Genomic DNA, 21,493 nt, shown 5'->3' with positions numbered 1-21,493 from the left:
CCTGCAGCTTCCTCGGGAGGGGACGTGGAGAGGGAGGTGCTGAGCTCTTGTTCCTGGGATCCAGTGACACGACGGGTGGGACTGGTTCGAAGCTGGGCCAGGGGAGGTTTAGACTGGACATGAGGAAGCATTTCTTTACCAAGAGGGTGGACAGACACTGGGACAGGGTTCCTGGAGAGGTGCTCGATGCCCCAAGCCTGTCAGTGTCTGAGAGGCATTTGGACAACGCCCTTAACAACATGCTTTAACTTTTGGTCAGCCCTGAAGTGGTCAGGCAGTTGGACTAGATGGTCGTTATAGGTCCCTTCCAACTGTTCCATTCTATTCTATTCTATTCTATTCTATTCTATTCTATTCTATTCTATTCTATTCTATTCTATTCTATTCTATTCTATTCTATTCTATTCTATTCGGAGATGGATTTCCAAGAGGTGGAGCTGTAGAAGGGGATCATTCAACCTAGCAAATGTTAGCAAAGCACAGTATGCCTGTTTTCACTGCTTTCATCCTGATACTTCTCTGCCAGCCCCCTCCACAAAAGTGTTATACTGGCTGTGTATTTATGACATGACAATTCCCAAATCCCACAGTGGCAACTCTTAGTCTTTTTTATGTGACACTGGTAGTTAAAAAGCCAAGAAGACTTAATAATGCTCACAGGTGGGCCCTAGATAAAACCAGGGAGACAAAGAAGAGATCATAAAGCACAGGGATGTAAATCAAATAGGTAAATTTACTTCCTGCTAACAATGGTAGCACACGTACAGTCAGAAACCTGATGAGATTAAAGGGGAATTAAGCTTAAAGTTGTAACTTAATGAGAAAATAATCCATTTCTACCACATGGAAACCAAAAGCTGTAGTCCTGCTGAAAACTGGGTGATTATTCCTCTATGCCATTTTGTGGTAGCCTGCTACAGTGGTCTAGATACTTTGCAAGAAGAAAAGCAGCCTGATTCATGTCACCCACAGACTAATAGATGCTATGACAAGTAAAGGAGTATCATGAAAATGGGGGAAGGAATTGATGACACCAGTCTCTAACTGAGGCTTCATGGTTAATGTATTAGATTTTATATCTCAGATATGTTCTCCTTGCTAACTGCAAGTGAGAGGAAATTTTCTCTGCACTCGGGCAGCTGTATAATTTCCCTGTACAGTTCTTGCACCTCTGAAGTTTGTGTTGTTGTGTCATGCTGATCTGATGGTCTGGGGTGCCTCAACAATGGCATAAGGTCCTCTCAAAAGTCATATCCATTCAGTAGGAATCTTATTTGTCCAACAGTTTGCATTAGGTTTTTAGGTTGCTCGTTTCCTGCCACCCCTTGTGCTTATTTTCTTTTCAGCTAAATTAATTTCAGCTAACTTTTCTCATGCCATTTAACCTAGGGATTCCAAGGAAATGAACATCTGATAGAAGGTATTTTATAGCTTGCGTTGTTTGAGCACTGGAGTTGTGAGACTGTTGTCAGTGTTTTTCTTGGCACAGCCCAGGCTTCTGCAGTACAGTGGTAGCTGGGAGAAATACAGTGGTAAACCCACCAGCAGCAGAATGTGAGACAGTCTTTGTTTTAATCTGGAGAGCAATCAGCACTGCAATTAGTATCCAAAAACTCTCTAGGACACATGCTTAACGGTTTGGCTTTGTGTTTTATTTTGGTTTTGTTGGGTTTTGTTCATGAACAAATCTTGTGAGACCCCAAAATATCAATTGGCACAGGAAACACAGGGAAGCCTGTGGCCGGTGGAGTACTGAGAACATACCATGTGCAGCCTGCTGCAGTGTGCTGACAAAGGGCACCCAGCTTGCAGGTAAACACGGGAGCGCTCAACGTCAGCTCCTTTTTGCCCCATATGGACCTGAAGAAATTCTGTCCTTTTCAATGCTCAGCTAAGGTTAGAGTCTCCCACATCGGCAACCCAATACCACAGTTGCCTTCCGCACCTGAGGGAGGTCTTTGGTGGCCGCACATCCCAGCTACCGAGCAGAGAGCCTCAAGCAGTGCAGGGAACTAGTCCTCTCCCCTCCCGCATGTACGTTGGGTGTTTGTCACCCAGAAATTCGATCGTATGCTCCATTTACAGAAGAACAAGAAGCGACATCTCAGGGTGTTGGGACATTTAGTTTGCCAGTGATTTCTGCCGCTCTTCTTTTTCCACTCGATGCTGTAGAATTGAACAAAGTGCACCAAGGATAAATCAGGATGTCTCTTTTGTCCAGTTTTAATGGCAATCAGCTGGGGGGTGAAGGGAGGTGTTACACACATGCCCCTGACGGCTGGAGCCTGCTTCCCGCAGTGGCCGTGTGCTTTTGCCTCTAAGACACTGGGAGTTTCAGGCAGGTGATGGTGGGGAGGGTTGGGCATTGCCTTCTGTCCTGTCCTGTCTGATGCTGCGAAGAGAAAGATGGGCATGTCCAGAGCAGGCAGGCTAGAGTAGGAGCTGTTCTGTGTGGAAGAGCTGAGGGTCTTAGTGAATGGCCCCATCCCTGCAAATGTGGCACTTGGATAGTTTTGAATTAGGAATGGGGCTGGGGGGGTGGAGGGATCCCTCATGCAGTCGCTGGAGTGCAGCGGGCACTCTAGCTTGAACTTCGGTATTTCCTAGTGCCTTTCTGCTGTATTAAAGGTAATCTGGCTTTGTAAAATAACAGTAATTTACAATGTCACTTTCTATAATTGGGGGAAATATTATTCCCTCCTCATCTGCAGCTGACTGGAAAATCTAGACGTGTCTTTTACTTTCTGTGATTATATTATATGCTGGCTATAGAATGAAATAAAAAGTAGTTTGAAATGATGATCTGTTCATGCTCCAACCAGTGAAAGCTGCAGCGAGAGGGAGCAAATATGCTTTGATATAATCACTGAATGTCAGCCTGCTTCAGTCTTTTCAGCACTTTCTTGTAGTCAGGAATATTGTGGAACACATGGATATATGTATGCCTTTATGTAAACACTTTGCTGTCAATAACCAAGTATTTATGAGCATTCTGCACAGATTTAACTGTGACTGTTTTGCAGTGATCAGTGAATACTGAATTAGTGCTTTAGCCAAATCCCTATACAATGTGTGCGTAAGTGAGAAGCAAGTGAGATGCCTATATACTCGCAGTGGGCAGTCTCTGAAGATTTCAAACCAAAATGCACCTACAGCTGAGGTGTCCTCAGGTCTCTTCTGCTCACTTTGGCTTTGCCTCCTTCCAGGATCATATTCCCATTCCGACGTGACATAATTTGTGCTGCAGATGGGCTTGGCATTTCCACAGTGCCGTGGGGCTGGCACGCACAGCGCTGTGGGTGTGGAGGGGAATGCGCTCACTTCCCCTTGGCTGCGCGACATCGGTCCTGCTCCATGTTTGGAGCCGCGGGACACGGGCGAAGCGGGCTGGATGTTGTACTGTCACGCGTCTGGCAGCAGCACAGCTGAACGCTTAGCGTGATAGCTGCTAAATCCCAGCCAGATTTTATGCCTTCTGCCTGCTGCCCTGGGCAACCTGGAATTTGCCCTTCATTGGAAGATCAATGAGCAACAAGAAACAGTGGGTGCTTTAAAAAAGAGATGTTGGCGTGAACCGACATTTTACATATTGCACATATCCCTAATTTCTTAACGTTGGATGTTTTATGCAAGCAATGAGGAGCCAAGAACTTGGCAATGTGCATTTAGTTTCAAATAGCTGCTCTCTCTCTGCATAGCAGTGTTTGGAAAGCAAATGTTTGGTTAATACGTGGTTAAGCACTTTTGCAATACAGAAAGTGTTCTTCATTGCAAGGTATATTTCCTGAGAAAGCGAAGTGTACTTTTGGTTTTTGAATCCATGCAGACATAGTTTGTAAGCAGTGATTAAGATTTTACAAATATTTCAGGAGCCCTTTGAACTTGTGTGTTGTGTAGGTCAGTGCATGCTAAATATTTTTGTAAGTAGCTTTCTATGCATTTTTCTTCCCTCTTCCTCCCACTCTTTTACTTTGCATGACCAAAATTCTCTCAAAGTGCAACTTTAGGTATTTTGGGTAAAACACATGGCATGTTCTGCATAAACTGAGAGGACAGTCACATTAAGGCAGTACAGGATTAAGGGTGATCATGCACAGCCCTGTGGATATTAATATTAATATTACTAAGTTCATATTTTGGTTTTGTAACATAATTTGTTTTCAGTTTGTGGGTGAGCATGAGGTAAGGAAAGGACTAAAGGCAGACCTACCAGTGCTCAGCAGCTCGCATACTTTACCCACGGTGGAGGTTTACCCTGAGGGTCATATCAAGGTCGCCACATGACCCAACATCATATCTAACTTGTCTTTTGAAGCAGCAGGGACAAGTCATGGCAGCATGAACGTAGACTGTGAGCGTCCTGTGTTCACTGACGTGCTGGCTGTGGCTCAGACCGGGTCCTTAGACCCCGACAAGTGAAGTGTGAGTTTCCTGGCAGAGTAAGTGCAGAGGCAGAAATTTCATCCTTAATTCAAACTGAGAGAGGACAAGGGGCCTCTTTAACTTGTCTCCAGCTGTAGCCATCCCCAAAACCCATTTCCAACAGCAAGGATCAGCAAGCACATCTCTAAGGCAATCTGGTTTCCAGCCTTTGGTACCCTCAGAGTTTCCACTATTTTTGGATCACAGAGAGGATACCAGTGATAAACAAATAATTCCCAGTACGGCATAGCACCTATGTGATACTGCCAGTCCACGTTTTTAGGGGACCATGCTTGTGATTCTTTGGTATCATTTAACATAAACTTGACATTACGATATATTATTGATGCTGAATTAATTTGAGTTCTGTTTAAGAAAGACTGGTTGTTCTTTTTTCTTTCTTTTTGTTTGTTTGTAACAAAATATTAAATATTTGGACTTTGAAGATATAGTTTTTCATTTTATATGTGGAGTATTTTATATATTATTATGCATGTTGCTTTACACGTGTGTTACTATATGTTTTACTTTTTTTCTGTTGAAATCATTGCAGTTTAGATTCTAATAGCTCTGCTACTTTTATGGTTTTATTAATATTTTAATTCTTTTAATAATTAATAAATAATAATATTTTAATGATTTTAATAATATTTTAAAATTTAGTTGTTTTATTAATTTATTATATTTTCTTAAACCTGAAATAAAGAGATAGGTGATGTGTCTGCCATTCTAAAGAAACAGGCAAGGCAGTTTTAACACTTCACTGTTCACCAAAGCTTTGTGCACTTAGTGGAAGATGACTAACTTTAATTTGTGATAAATGATTATTTTAGAAAGGAAAAAATGGAAAATTTTATTTTCAGAAAACATAAATGGTGACTTCTAGAGCACCAAGCAAGAAAGTAAAGTTTTAATTATGCTGGCTTTGCTTCTTCAAGGCGTTTGGTTTTTGTTTGACTGCCAGTGAGTGTACATGAAGTCGGAGAGCAGCTTTAACCTGTATCTCCACAGCTAACCTATTCTCAATGCGGATAAACTGGGAAATTTTGCCTAGCAATTTCTTTAGCACCAATGAAATTCAGAAGTGGACCAGGGTCACTCAGTCATAGAAGATTTCTGTATAAACACAGAAAATTAAGGTGATCTCTTTCTAAAGTAGTTTAAATTTAAAGTATACAGCAAAAAACAACGGGGGAGCCCAGATAGACTAATGAGGAGACTGTTGTATTAGGGGTCTGTTGATATGATAAAACAATTGATGCAGAAGTCGTAAAATCACTTTTGTCTCACAAAATTAATTTCTGTTTACAGAGGAACTCTTGCAACCCAAACTGTAGTAGTCCCTTGTCTTAAAAACTGTGTGCAGTGTGATTTAATTGGTCCAGGGAAGGCAGAAAAACAAAAAAAGAAAAGCTGCTGTTTACTGTACTGCATTTCAGAACACGTTTCTGGCTGAGTTTTATATGCTTGTCAGAGGTATCTATTACAATTAAAGTTGCCCTGCGGGTACATTATTTAGTTCAGGTGAATAAATGATGCTGTACCAGTTGTAGATCAATGGCTATGACCAATTAATTGTACACTGTGATATTTGCAGGCGTTAAAAAATACTGTTTTTCTGGGAGATCTCTTGAATAGGTTTCCTGTGCTTCTGTTTTAACTTCATCGTTAGAGAACCTCTTTTGGAGCAAAGAGCACAATGCATAGACTGTTATCAAACGCAAAATATGACCATGTGTGAATGCACAAATAAAGCGAGAAACGCTTGTGGAATAATTGCAGTATTTACCATGCTTTTTTGTACTGCCAGACATAACAAGTGGGAATAAATGATTTTTGTTTTAGCTGTTGCTGTGAAAAACTGGGGAGCAAATTGCTTGGGATCAAATGAAGCAGTTTATTATTCTGCTTTACAGAAGAATATACATTTCTCTATTTTCAAGTGATCTTTTGTTTCCTTTTTAATCATCGCACTGAGGTCAATTTGTTTTCCTTTTCATGAGGAGACGGGGACAGCGCACATTTGTGACTGGTTTTGGTGAATAAACTATTCATGTGCAGAATTTTTCACTGCCTGTTGGTGAAGTATCACTGTTCTGGCTCTCTATTGCTAGCCTGAACTGTACATTACATCTTTCACAACAACATGCTAAATGATTTATTTTGAAAGATCAGAAGCACTTGGTTTGGATTAGTGGAAAGAAATGTGAGCCACGACAGAGGCAGTGCTCCTGCTGGGGTCTCCTGTTGTGCTGTGGAGTGGGATATGTGGACGAAGACCCAGCGTGGCTCCATGGGAGTACAATGTGAGGAAGGAGAACCTGGTGTGACTAAGAAGCGCTGGTGTTTGAAGGCTACCACCTTTCAGTTTGATTTGTGTGTGAGTGGTTGCATCCAATGGACTTGTGCTTAAAGTTCGGATGTGATGCAAAATTAATTTTAGATGGGTCTCCATACCTGTGTACAGAAAAAAAGGACTTGCAGAAGTACTACGTAGAAGTAATCTCATCCATTTTTCAATATGAGACTAGCAGATTTATGCTGTTCTTACACTAACTAATACTAGATTTGGGGTTTTTTTCAGCTCTTTCTGAAAAAATGCCTGGGTGATACTTTCAGAATCAAGAATTCAGATTTTGTTGCCACTTATTTTGTAAAACCGCTTTAATAGGCAGGATTCAGCATAACAATCAGGATGAGTAAACTAGTTCATTATTGCTGTTGTGAATCCTGGATACGCTGTTGTTGAGGATTATGTTCGTAATACATACTCTTTACTGCTTGCTGGCAAAGGAGAAAGTGCAGACTCAGTGTCTTCACTAGCTGATCTTCAGTGACAGTAAAAGCTACGGTACTGCAGAATGAACTGACACATGTCAAGCCTGTATTTTCTGTAATGTTAAGCAGATCGGCTATGCCATTGTATGCCGGTTGACTCTACAGCATGCTTTGCGTCAAGCAGCGGCACAAGAAACATGCAAGCAATCCAGCAAGGACTTTACCATTTAATTCTTTTACAGGCCTTTCAATGATTGACAATTTTTTTCTCTGCTTCAGTACAACTTGAAGCCATTACCAAAACATTTTCGAACTATTTAGCTGCCATTCAGGGTTAAACTGTAACTGGGAAGAGCATGAGAGGAGGAAGATTTCTGCTTGCATGGTTGCAGTTTCTTTCTTTAACAAGAAGATGCAGTTTCAAATCTTAAGCTGTTTTCCTTAGACAGCACCTTGTCAGTTTGTTCTGTGTCTATGTCTGAGCATGAGGAAAAAAACTAGAGCTTGAATTTTCCCTCTCCTGTTTAGAGCCAGTTCAGCAGAGGACTTCTGGGTCCATTTTATAATTGGGCTACAGGACAGTATCCCACAGACCTGCACATTGCTCACTGCTTCCCACGATACACTCATTTGTACCTGTTGAAACAAACATAAAAGCTAGCTTTGTGGTCACTTACCTTATTTCCCCTTTGGACATATGTGATTTTGCAAGGTATACAGCAGTGGAAAAGCTGGGTCAGCAGCAGTGATGAAAATATAGGATTTGATCTTTGATATGTGAGCAGGCCAACAAGTTTCCTGACCAGTGGTTGTATCGTAATCACATTGGAGACTTTTGAGAGACTCTAGTTCTGCAGTTAATCGCAGCAGTTTCAGGTAATTACTTCACAAATAGCCTTTTTAGGCTTCAAAACTACTAGTGTTATGATAAAGAAAGGCCAGAAGTGATCTCTTCTTTTGTGTCTGTTAAACAACCTATCAAGGTTTTCTACCAGTTCAGGTTATGAAGAGCTAGTCTAGCTCATTCGTCTATGCCCAAGGAGCTATACAGGTGCCTCACCTGTCCTCAGAACTGATTATGGACACATAGCCCTTTAAAAAATTTAAATTAAAATTGGAGCTGCATATTTAACATGTGTTAACTTCAAGTTTGGCAGGTATATGCTGTACACTTTCAAATAATTAAGATTATATCCTGTCATTAAAAGTTCAGTAAGTCCATGCAACAGCTTAATAAACTGTTCATTGTGCCACTAAATCTGAATCCAAGCTCTCCATTTTAACAGTGAACCAAATTCAGACACCACATCCAAACCCATAAAGTCATATTTCCCAGCCTAAACAATTAAATCTGCACAATGAAGCAATGCAAATTGTTTTCTACATAAAATTCATCCAGCCTTACAAATCTTTCAGAGGAGAAGAAAGGTTTTCTTGGCGGGGACCTAGAACTTTAATTAGTATTTAAATGTTTGTACTTAACTATAGTACTTAAATACCCAAAAAGGTATTTAAGAGGTCTGGTTGAATAAAACGTGTTATTCCTCTGTGTGCCAGGAATGATTAAGGCATGCTTAGGGGTGATATGAATGCTATCTTGTCTTTGCTTGACCTCCTTGGTGGAGCTGGATGCTCTTGTCTTTGCAAAGGATTCCAGTAAAGGGATTGTGATTTATGGTGATTTATACACATGGATCTTCTAGGAACTCAGCGGAAATCTTTCTTGTTGAATCTGAAGGTTGTTCATGTGCTGCTGTCTACAAAATGGATTCAGAATTCGGTTAATAAAAATTCTAAATATCTCTAAAATATGAGTCTGTGAACTCCCAGTGAATAATCACTTATTCTGTACTTCTGGAGAGCAAAAATATCTGTCTGTCTGAAGTTCCTTGAGCATCTTCATATTTCCCGTGTTGTGAAGCTTTCTTATTAGTGAGTTATTGAGTTTTTTGTTTTCCTTTGCCTTGAGCTAACTTTCTGTTCCAGTTGAAAGTGTCATTAGAAGTAACAAATGTTTCTTCTTTTTTTTTTCATCCCATACAGTGTGAAAGGAGCAGATGCTGGCAACGTGATCAGACTGTTTGTACCAGATATTGGGATGTTCATTGCTAGTCTGACAATATGGCTCATCTGCCGCAACATGTTTCAGAAGCCAGTAACCGAGGATGCAGCACAGTGCAACATGCAATTTGAAAATGAGGAAATGGTATCAAATACACATTTCTATCTGTACAGCTTTTAGCTAATAGTGGGCTGTTGGTATTCCTGTCTGAGATGTATCCTGAAAGGGTTTCATGAGCATTGGGTATGTTAAGAAGTGAACTTACTTTCAGGAATATTAACAATTGTTTTTAAAGTGGACAAGTTACAGTAGTCATTATCTTGAGAAAAAAAAGCAGAATATGAAAAGTAGTAGATACGCTACTGAATTTTTCAAACCATTTTGAGTTAAGAAATGATCATGACAGTCGATCACAAGTTGTTTCTTCACCAGAGCTGCTGCTTACGTCTGGCAAGGCTGTTTTGCTACATACATTACTCAGTTTCTTAGATAGCATCCGTGTTTCCAAACTTGTAATCCAAGAATAACAGCAGCATCTGAGTGATTATCAGAAATGACGCTTAGGAGAAGGGAAGAGAGACTGTGTATTACATTCATGGAAGGAGTTATCTAAAACTGTCATCATACTGAGTGAGCTTGAGGATAATTTTGGGGAATGGCTTAGCTGGAAGTGTTGGTGCGTTAGCTGTGCATTTTACTAGTGAGAAGAAAAATGGCAGAGATACCAAATGCAGAAAAATCTACAGCAAGGGGAACAATTTTATAATATAAGAAGCTGCAGTGGGAATTTAGCCCAGGGTGCAGAGAAATTCCTACTACTAATCTTAACATGTTTTTTATCAGACCGTCTAGCATGCCTTGGGTCTCATTTTCTGTCTTGTTTTACATATGGGTGTAAAGTTTTTTCTTTATGCTCAAAACTCCATTTTTAGGGGAGGCAGTTGCAACTTGCTCATATCAAATAGATATTGCACTTTGAAGTGGGTGAAGTATTTAGGGGAATCAGCTGCCCATTTTGGTACCACTATAGAGAGGAAAAGAAGCCTCTCTGCGTGTTACCATGTTGTCTGGATTGTGGTATTGCCAGACGCTGGTCGAGTTTCTAGCACAAGAGAGATCAGTATCAGGACTGTGCTTTATATGCAGTCGCTTGTAATTCTGTCAGGCTCTCCTGGCAGCTGAGGATTGCCTGAAGATCGCAGGCTGTAACTACACATTGGAGGATACGTAGGCCTCAGTCTGATGAGCGTAGTCACGGTTTTGCTCTGTCTCCTGGAAACTGGTTTTATCAGGTTTAAATTTGCTTTATCGTTGGAGCTGTGTAGAATGGATTTAGCAGCGGACTAGAATCTGGGACTGTACCCATAAGGGGAGATGTCTGAAGTATTAAGAATTGTGACTAAATGACATGTTTCATGTTCAGCTCATCTCTCTTTTTTAAAAGAGTTGCATTTTACCAAAGTGGGCTCTGACAGACTTCTTTGAAGAACAGAGTGTAGCTTTAAATTGGGTTGGTCCTAGAGTGGCTACCTCAAGGCAATCCAGCAATGCAACTAAACGGGCCAGAATATTCCACAAAGGAAGAGCGTGGGGAGAGGAAATATAAAATTTTGACTGCAAAGAAATATTGATACTGAACAAATGAAAATCTGCGTAAATATATTTAACTTCTTCACATCAAAACCCAGGAAATATTATTTATGTTCTGTAAATGGTGTGTATTATAGGTTATCTAGTGAACTCAGAAGCTGCATTTTTATTTCATGACACCCAAAACTCACAGGAAAGTTTTTAAAAAAGGGATAAAGGTTACTGTTATGTGAGGTGAACCCCAATGCTTTAAGGAATTGTGATTTTCACGGCTGAAATGGTGAATTTGCATCAGAATAACCAGCTTATTTTTCAAAGATGGAGTGAAATGGAGAGTGGAAAATTAAATACCTATTAAACATTTTTTTCCAACTTCAGCTATCTCTTTGTAGGTGTCTGCACATAACATCCTGGAATAATTTCTGCTAGTTAGGAGAAGGCTGCAGAAGCAGCTGAATCTGCTAAGAATATGGATTTGGCAGGACTGACTGTAAAGAACCTAATACATATGCAGAGCATGCAGCTGAGTGTCTGAATTTGGGAGAATATTGGCATGATCTAAAATGAGTCCAAACTGTGGGTTTCACATAATTTTCATTTCTTGCTTGGTAGAGTCCACTGGAAAAGGGAAAAATAAGTAAGTGATCAATTCTTTGAATTCTGCATTAGCTGACTGATTTGTGTGGCTGTGTGTTGGTGCAGCTCTACTGATGCTGTAACTCCAACGAATTAGAAAATGCAAAATGAGTTGCAGCAATAACTGCCCTACAAATAAATGCTTCAGGAGAACTGTTGAGCTTGGTACTGTGCCTCCAAGGGAAATAGTTCTGGGTATGTTAGACCAGCCCCGTAGCCAGTTTCAGAATTAAAGAGCTTTTGCTGAGAGTCCCTGCCGCCAGTCCTCAGGGACTCATGGTACTAGATTTTGTTAAGAATGTGTCAGCTGATTTGAACAGGCTCAACAGAGCCAAAAGAGAGGTGACTTTTCAGATCACTAGATGCCTAGCCACAGGTGGCTCTGTAAATCAGGAAATCAACACCATGACTTCCAGGCAAAAGCAGAGAGTTTGTCTTGCAGCTTTACCTTTTTGCATAAAATTATTTACTTTAGAGTGATTCTTAGACCTCTGCTCTGGGGAAGAGTGAAATGCTCTGGGACTAGGCTTAATTAAAAAAAGAAAGGTTAATCTATCTACTGCTTCCAAAATTTATGTGTAAGAAAACCTGTTAAATAATTGGTTTAATACTTCTAAAGATAACATTTTCAAAGCTCTGTGTGAATCCATCACATTTCAGTTGTTATATGGACATGCTGAAAAAAAGCCTGGAGTTGAGTGGCAGTTTGTGATACTCAAGTTTTGTGCTGTACTTCATCATGGCAGTAGCCTCCAGAAGCCAGCTGTAGAGTACAATGGATCAGATTGCCCATGGATTTGAGATGAAATTCAAAATGAGAAAAAGTGTCAGAATCCAAATTAAGGACAACAAGGACTCATTGAAAAATGGATGTCCTTCTTCATTACACTACATCCAACTTTAAGGGAAACAGATGTCCATCAGAAAAGTGTATTCTACAGAACCGAACTGGGGGAGGAGGCTGTAAGGCAGTGAGTGACTCTCAATTATTTGTAAGTAATGCTATCCCAGGAATAAGCAAAGAGTGTGGTTTTAATTAACAGTGAGTCATGAAGTAGGAAGGTCTGCCAGATACCAGGCTGCAGTCCAACTCATTACCACCCCTAAATGGTTGCACACTTGGAGCAAACGTGTCTGCAGACCTTTTTTATTAGGGCTCAGAAAATTTAAAGCAGGTGAATTCAGCTGGAGACAGGCCTGGATTGCAAATGCCGAAAAGCACAATGCCAGTCACAAGGTGTAAAAGGTGGAAGAAAATAAGAAAGAACAGTTAACTCCCAGCTGGAGCTGAAAGTTACGGCAGTTTTGGTGCAGATGGTGGTTTATATGCCAAAATGCAGATACAGTATATACAGTCTGATAAGTATGAAAAAGGACATAGTTTTTTCTTGAGACTGAAGATGAATTGCCTAATATTGCAAGTGACAGTGAGGGGGAGGAAAATCCTTCTGAGATTGCACTACCTAAACTTCCGAAGAGGTGTTGATCTTAACTGAAGTATACAGTTGTAGTCTTCAATGCAACTTCCTCCCACATCACTTGCTGCCTTGCTTGTTTCTCATCCACGCTCTTCTAGAAAGCAAAGGGGACCACTGGGTCAGTATTTTGTCCCATAACCTGAACAAAACTTGATCCCAGAGCCCCTGCCCCTCCTCTTTTCTGTGGAAGGCAGAGATTTGTTTGGGATCTTAAAAAGGAGAAAAAAAAAAAAAAAGGAAATTGTTTTAAAATAAGCTAAGGTTTGAGAAGAATGTGAGGAGAGCTTGGCTTGGAGTCAAGATACTTTACTGGAATCAGGAGGACCAGCATGGTTCTCACTTTGGCTACAAACTTGGTTTGTGTCCTCAAGCCTATTACTTCATCTGTCTTTCAGCTTCTATGTCACTTGGCAAACAGCAACCGGCCTAATGCTCAGTTGCCTAGCTTTGTCTTTCTAAACAGTGACAGGGCTGTTTGTCCTACGCCTACATTGAGCACGTAGTACATGGAGAGCTCTCTTTTGGTCCAGGTCTCCAAGTGTGACTGCAAAAAAACACACAGGACAGAGTAGATGGATAGGCTCTGAGAGCTACACACAACTTGTGACTTGTCCAGGGACTTCCTAGTCTAGAAATTGCCCATTTGGATGAGTACCCTGATCCTAGAAGTAGTTGGTACCTGCTGGATAAGGACAATAAGCAAGTAAGAGAAGACCTTTTTTCCCCCCTCTCCAACACTACAATTTATCCTGGTGTCTCCTAGTGAGAAACTGGCTTTAATCCCAAAACATGTGGTTTCAAATCCCTTCCAAAAAGTGTTGTTAATTATAGCTACTCTGAATAATCTTGTTAAACATATAATTATCCAGACCCTTTTAAAACCTCATTAACTTCTTGGCTTCAGTGGCATCACGAAGCAAGGACTTCCACTATTTAATAAGTGCTCTCTGATTTTATTTTAAATGTAACTCCCTTTAATTTTATGGAAGGTCACTTGTATTCCATGTTATAAACCAGAGTAAGATGGTATACGGGAAATCAAATATATTTATTATCTTGCATATTTGACATTTTAAAGTTGAGCAGCCCCTGTTCTTTTTTCCGCTTCTTTTGTTTCCATCATTTTTTCTGAACCAGCTATAGTTCTGCAATATTCTCTTGAATTATAGGGAATATCAGTTCCTCAGCACTTTAGGGAAGGTCTTACTGATAGTTTGAATGATGGTATTAGGAGGTTCGTTTTTAGATTCAGGGATTGTTGGGTTGGAAAATTCTACTAGTGTATCACCTACCTAGGCCCGTAAAATATGGATAATTAGTTCAGCTTAGGGCACAGCTCCAAGCAAGATCTGATGTCCCAGTCCTTGTAGTTGTTAACACCTTGTCAATTTTCTTGCCTTCAGACATGGAGATCTCCTTTGAGCTGTTTACAGTGGTGCCCATGGCCCTGTCTAGATGGCCATCCCATTTTTCTTAAAGCCTTGAATGGGTATATTTTTCCTGGGATTATTTGTTGGTTTGTGTTTATTGTCATTTAATTTTCTTTTGCCAGTATCAAGCATTCACCTTGTTTCAATAGCTCTCACTGATACGGGACTCTCTGGCCCTGACTTCTCTAAACATCTTCCCATATGCAACTTCTGCTCCTTCAATATTTGCTCATCTTCAGAGACAGCAAATGACAGCTATTGTGGAAAATATTGCAGAAGATACTACAGGTTATAAAGAGGGAAAAAGAACTTCTTAGAGAGGGTTGGAACTTCTTGGCTTCTTTTAGCTTCTTGGTGACACCTCTTTTTTTCCTTATCTTTTTTCTTTTTGTTGGCACGTCTATTTAGCATGGCATTTGCTTACCTTCTCTAATTGGTTATAAATATCTCTTTGGTTTTGACCTCTGGAGAACTGTTCCAAACCCAGCTGGTCTTAGTGTGCTTCGAATGTGGCATAAGTAGGATTTAATACCTTATTTGTGTGGTTTAAAGAGAGTAGGTGAGGCTCGCTTATCGCTTTGCTTGCAATGCTTGTAGTGCTGAAGTTTGCCAGACCTTACCCAGCTGCCTCCCCCAGTAACAATTCTGATGCATCTCATCTTAACAAGGGTCAAAAGTTTACAAGTTACATTAGCTTCTTGGTTTGATGCACATGTCTTTGGATAAGTCTTAACACAAATATGTAATTATACTACAACAGTGCTTCAGCTACATAACGTTACACAGTGCAATACGTTATGTGTTACCGAATGCTGTTAATGTGTTCAGCATGAAACTTTAACATGCACCTGTCCTGTTCTGGTTAGAAACATGACAGATGTATGATGAATTTCTTGTGGCAGCTCTTCATGGGGCTTACTGGTTTGCTCATCTAACAGTCCTCAATTCCAAATTTTGAGATACAGAGGTGATAACCAGGAGATCAAAATACTGGAATATTATTGCCTTCGGACAGCCTAAGTGATGAATACCACAGTACAAGAAGGAATCTTCTGGGTCACAGAATTCAGTGTGCTGCTGTTGCAGACAGCTGTATCACACAATTTCCTCTGGTAGGCAGCAAGCACCACCACAAAAAAAGGGCAATTTTTCTTTATCCCATTGCTCCTGACAGGACCCTGTTCTGAAATTTTACTTTTCTGGTGGTTAGAAAACCTCTAATTTAGATTGTACATGTATTCATATTTGCATTATAATCCCTTTAGTTCTTCTGGTTTTTTGATTGAATATATTGTTTCCTTCCCGTACATTAGTTTCTCTGGTATTTTGGGAGAAAAAAACCCGTATTTATTCAAAGTCTGTTCTGGTATTTTGGGAGGAAAAAACCCATATTTATTCAAAGTCTGTTCTGCAAGACAAAAGAAGTCAAATAATTTTGGATTCACTTGTAGATTAGATACTCCATTCTCCTGTTCATTCCAGTAGTCTGTGGCTCTTCAGGGTGTTACTGGAGAAGTAGCCAAGCCACTTCTGTATGAGCTGAGGCAATACTGCAAATAACCACAGCACTCCAGTTGGGCTATTTATCGTGCTTCTTAGCAAGATGGATAATGGTACAATGTGTGTATTTCTTCGTCCAGGAATTACTCCATGTGAGTGCTGCACTGCTTCACATACCTGCACTAGCTCATTCAGAGCTTCTAGTGAATTGTGCCTTGTAGTCATAACCCAAGTCTTCCTATTTCCTTTTCTCTAAAAAAAACGTGTTTAATCATCTCTAGCCAAACCACCAAACTCAGCCTGTGAGTTCCCTTCTCTTTTGCATTTGGCTTACATGCCTGACAGCTTTTTGAAGTCAAGATGTGAAACTCTATTTCCGTATTAGCCAAGTGAGTCTTTTGCTGAAATTGCTTGATGTTTGCTCAGGTGCAGTAGGTACATTGGGAAGTGAAATAATCTTTGTCCCTCTCAGTACAATATGTATTGTATACAGAATTTAATGAGTTGCCTTCCTGGTACCATGTGTGCTTCCAGTAAATAGCTGATCCTTTTTTTGTGACAAATTACTCTTTCCTACAGGAGATGTTACTGTGGAAGTGGATGTATATCATTCATTACTAACACTGTAAACACACTGGATTTCTGAAGGTAGATCCCTGATGAATTTATCTAATACTGTGTAGGCATTTAACCCACACTTTAGCACACTTCAGATCTATCAGTGATAAATTTTTTCATTGAGATCTATAAAACTTAAAGTTAATTTAGGATTTTTCGTTTCAATTGTTTGGTTGTGTGGTATAAATTTTAGAGTAGTGTTTAAATTCCAAGATACCTCTATCTCACTAATTTCACACCTACCAAAATGTTCATTGCAATTGTCTCACACTTGAGGAGTTCAGCTCATTTAGCAGGGCCTTCCCTGAAGTCACCCAGTGCCTGTGAGTATCGAGTGCTGGGCTTTGAGAGCAGCTTTGTTCTTCTGTTCTGGCTTGCAGTTTCTGGCCCTCCCTCCACACGCACCCCCAGTGTGTGTTTGGAGTTGTGCTCCCCTTTGGCTTGCTGCAGACCTGCCTGAGCTCCCTTTGAGCATCAATCCCTGTCTCACACAAGATGGCCTTAAAGAAGATACTTTTGCTAGGCAGCCCCGTCTCTGAAGAGCTCAAGTAGAATGACATTTGGGAATTGTCGGTGTGGAATTGTTTGTATCTATGTCAGAAGAAGCAGGGAGATCCGCTCCTCATGTGCTGACGCTTTCAGAAGAACTGTGGAGTTCAATTTCTTGCAAAATTGGAAATTCAGTAAATGATTAACTTAACGTGGCTTAGTATTGACTGCAGGTTAAAACTACAGTCACTTATATCCCATTAAGGGTTGCAGTTCCTTTGATGCTAAACCAAGTAACAGTTAAATTTCTTTTCCAGCTTTTGTACTCACACCAGGGTCTGTCTAAAGAATATTGTGTTATTTTTCTATATGCATTTTTGCAGTATGTGCTTCTCCGAAAGGCAGGTGGGTAATGAATTCTTCCTAATCCAGTAACCAGTAACTATCTTATTTCTAAAGATAAAGGTTAAATATCTTTTTCTGGGGGAAAAAAAGACATTTTCAGAAAGCTTGAAAATAGGGACTCAGTCATGTTATGATACGTTCCATCTAGGTTGAATACATCAGCTTAGGCACTATGGAGGAAATTTAAATAGCACAACGTGATAGTAGAGAGAGAGTCTATTGCCGTAGTTTTGCTGGCACTAACGTTGTTGAATCAAATAGCTTGTCTCAGATGATTCCTAAACCCAACTGTTCTATACATTTCAAAATGAAAAGAAAGCCCAGAAATTTGGACATAGTAAAAATTTGAACAGACTTATTAAAGATGTCTAATAAACTGCATCTGTGCTACTCTGTCACAGGTGTGGAGTAAAAAAACGGTTTCTAATTAAAGGTAGATAAATAGTTGTAGGAAATGGTTTCTTCATTGTCTGCCAGAGAGAATCATGGGTTTACAGTAACAGTGTCAGCAGGAGGCCATGAGTGTGTGCCTCAGGGCGTGCAAACTGCTGGGCATCATGAAAGCAGTCCGTCCATCCCTCTTATAATCAACAGCAATGCATCCCCCTGAGAAAGAAATCTAGCAAAGGAGGCAGGAGACCTGCATGGTTAAACAAGGAGCTTCTAGCGGAGATCAGGCGGAAGGGAAAGGTCCATGGACTGTGGAAAGAGGGGCAGGCCACTTGGGAAGAGTACAGGAACGTGGTGAGAGCATGCAGGGATGCGACGAGGAAGGCCAAGGCTCACCTGGAATTGAAGCTGGCAAGGGATGTCAAAAACAACAAGAAGGGCTTCTTCAACTACATCAGCAGCAAAAGGAAGGCTAGGGACAACGTGGGGCCGCTGCTGAATGAGGCAGGTGTCCTGGTGATGGAGGATGCAGAGAAGGCAGAGCTACTGAATGCCTTCTTTGCTTCAGTCTTCAGTGCTAAGACTGGCCCTCAGGAATCCCAGGCCCCGGAGGTAAGAGAAGAAGCCTACAAAGAGGACGACTTTCCCTTGGTCGAGGAGGACTGTGTGAGGGATCGCTTAAGCGATCTGGATGTCCACAAATCCATGGGCCCCGATGGAATGCACCCACGAGTGCTGAGGGAGCTGGCGGATGTCGTTGCTGAGCCACTCTCCATCATCTTTGAGAGGTCCTGGAGGACAGGAGAGGTGCCCGAGGACTGGAGAAAGGCCAATGTCACTCCAATCTTCAAAAAGGGCAAGAAGGAGGACCCAGGGAACTACAGGCCGGTCAGCCTCACCTCCATCCCGGGAAGGATGATGGAGCAGCTTATCCTGGAGGCCATCATGAAGCAAGTGGAAGAAAAGAAGGTTATCAGGAGTAGTCAGCATGGATTCACCAAGGGGAAATCATGCCTGACCAATCTGATAGCTTTCTACGATGACATGACTGGCTGGGTAGACGAAGGGAGAGCCGTGGATGTTGCCTACCTCGACTTCAGCAAGGCTTTCGACACAGTCTCCCATGATATCCTCCTAGGGAAGCTGAGGAAATGTGGGCTGGATGAGTGGTCGGTGAAGTGGATAGAGAACTGGCTGAATGGCAGAACTCAGAGGGTTGTCATCAGCGGCGCTGAGTCTAGTTGGAGGCTGGAGACAAGTGGTGTCCCTCAGGGGTCAGTACTGGGCCCAGTCTTGTTTAACTTCTTCGTCAACGACCTGGATGAAGAGTTAGAATGTACCCTCAGCAAGTTTGCTGATGACGCCAAACTGGGAGGTGTGGTAGATACACCAGAAGGCTGTGCTGCCATTCAGCGTGACCTGGATAGGCTGGAAAGCTGGGCAGAGAGGAACCTGATGAGGTTCAACAAAGGCAAATGCAGGGTCCTGCACCTGGGGAGCAACAACCTCATGCACCAGTACAGGCTTGGGGTGGACCTGCTGGAGCGCAGCTCTGCGGAGAGGGACCTGGGCGTCCTGGTGGATGACAGGTTAACCATGAGCCAGCAGTGTGCCCTGGCTGCCAAGAAAGCCAATGGGATCCTGGGGTGCATCAAGAAGAGTGTGGCCAGCAGGTCAAGGGAGGTTCTCCTTCCCCTCTACACTGCCCTAGTGAGGCCTCATCTAGAGTACTGTGTCCAGTTCTGGGCTGCCCAGTTCAAGAAAGATGAAGAGCTACTGGAGAGAGTCCAGCGGAGGGCTACGAGGATGATGAGGGGACTGGAACATCTTCCCTGCGAGGAGAGGTTGAGGGAATTGGGTTGTTCAGCCTGAGGAAGAGAAGGCTGCGAGGGGACCTTATAAATGCTTACAAATATCTGAAGGGTGGGTGTCAGGAGGATGGGGCCAAGCTCTTTTCAGTGGTGCCCAGTGACAGGACAAGGGGCAATGGGCACAAACTGAGGCACAGGAAGTTCCATCTGAACATGAGGAAGAACTTCTTCCCTCTGAGGGTGACGGAGCACTGCAACAGGCTGCCCAGGGAGGTTGTGGAGTCTCCTTCTCTGGAGATATTCAAGACCCGCCTGGACAAGGTCCTGTGCAGCTTGCTGTAGGTGACCCTGCTTTGGCAGGAGGGTTGGACTAGATGACCCACAGAGGTCCCTTCCAACCCCTACTATTCTGTGATTCTGTAACTGGTGTGGTGATCAGAAGTGAGGGACTCTTTGCTGAGCTCTGGGATGCTACAGCTAGTGCGATGCCTGCAGAGCTTGATTGAAACTTCCAGGAGGAGGTCGGCTACGTGGTCTGCATTGTGGCTTGCTCGCTCTCCCCTCCTGACGAAGTGGGCACACCTGTCTTTTCTGCAAACCAAACCAGGCACCTTCAAGCTAATCTAGATCTTGAAAGCACTTCTCTGGTATCATGAGCAATAAACAGGAGGGTCTACTGCAACCTACGACTCTGCCCTCGTGCCAAGCCTGTGTCCCTGTAGCTGTTCAGGTAGGGCTGCTGCAGGGAGTCCCAGGAGGGAGCAGTCTCAGGGAAGTGGCTGGGTGCTGGGGTGAGCCCTGCAGACCCACTGCCAATTCAAAGGCAACAAGAACGTGTTTAAATCGGTGGTCTGATGCACTGCTCCTCAGGAGGCTGCTTCAGGCTCTCCTGCACAGAGGTACTTTGCAGAGCGTAGCCATGCGACCAGCAGATTGCCCTGGGAGCACGGTGGTGCTGCCATGCAATCTAACTGCAGGTTGCATTTCTGCCACCTGCAGTCCCGACCCTTGGAAAACACAAAGTGTCATCTCGACGTTAAGTTTGGTAATGAGGCTCATCATTGCATCTCTATAACTTTTTTAATGCCCACATAATACGTAGATAAATGGATAAACTGAGCTGACACAGTAGGACCCATTTAACCTTTGTTAAAGATTCTAGAAGCAACATGTTGTAAACAGTTGGTGAACTTCATGTAACTATATGTTTTTCTCAGACTTATTTTCAATTTTCTCACTCCTCTCTCTTTGTTTTCTGGTTCTGACTGGGAGGAAGTGTCAAAATACTGAAAAATAGGCTATTTGTACAGCGTTTTTGAGCCAACTGGAAGGAGGAAGCACCTGAACTCTCAGGAGAACTTACTCTTGTGAGTTTAGCAGTGCACGCTTGAGAGGTCCCAATAATTAATGCAGTGCATATTGCAGGGATGGGAGTTATGTCCATTCTGAGACTTGTATATCCTTAGCTGTAACAATTCTGGCTACTTAAATATTGTTGCTCTCATTATTTGAATTTTTGAAGAGTTTCATTCATGTTCTCTCTAGAATAAAAAAAGTTTCTAGATTTCTTTTACAGATACAGTACTGTTAAATGTAGGTACAAAGCAAGGAGTGTTCTGAAGTAAGAATGGGTTTTAGGTTGGAGTTAAGGCTTCCTATTGGTAAATACATCTCTGGGACTAGAGGATATCTTTGTGCAGTAGCGTTTATACTGTACCAGATGAAACATTTAAAAGTTGGATGTTAATAAAGCAGCCCCCAAAGTAGCTAATGGACATTCTGGCCCTGACCACAATAGTAGCTGCCATAGCTGCCATAGAGGCTGTACTGTTTCCTTGCCTGTTCTCTATCTCAATTTGGCAGTTTAAAAAAGTGTTGTAGAAT

General features: G+C 41.9%; 1 protein-coding gene across 2 annotated transcripts in view; it reads left to right on the top strand.

The window, feature by feature from the left end:
- The window catches only part of PIEZO2 (piezo type mechanosensitive ion channel component 2), a 330,086-nt gene that overhangs the window by 174,054 nt on the left and 134,539 nt on the right, over window positions 1-21,493 (top strand). For both annotated transcript variants that reach the window (XM_075416483.1, XM_075416482.1), the window contains exon 5: window positions 9,244-9,406. In XM_075416483.1, coding sequence (XP_075272598.1) covers window positions 9,244-9,406 — 163 coding nt within the window. The remainder of the gene's footprint in view (window positions 1-9,243; window positions 9,407-21,493) is intronic.

This window comes from Opisthocomus hoazin, chromosome 3 (genome assembly GCF_030867145.1).
Source record: "Opisthocomus hoazin isolate bOpiHoa1 chromosome 3, bOpiHoa1.hap1, whole genome shotgun sequence".
NCBI lineage: Eukaryota > Metazoa > Chordata > Aves > Opisthocomiformes > Opisthocomidae > Opisthocomus > Opisthocomus hoazin.
Note: the sequence above shows the minus strand (reverse complement) of the source record. Positions and strands in the feature narration are given on the sequence as shown.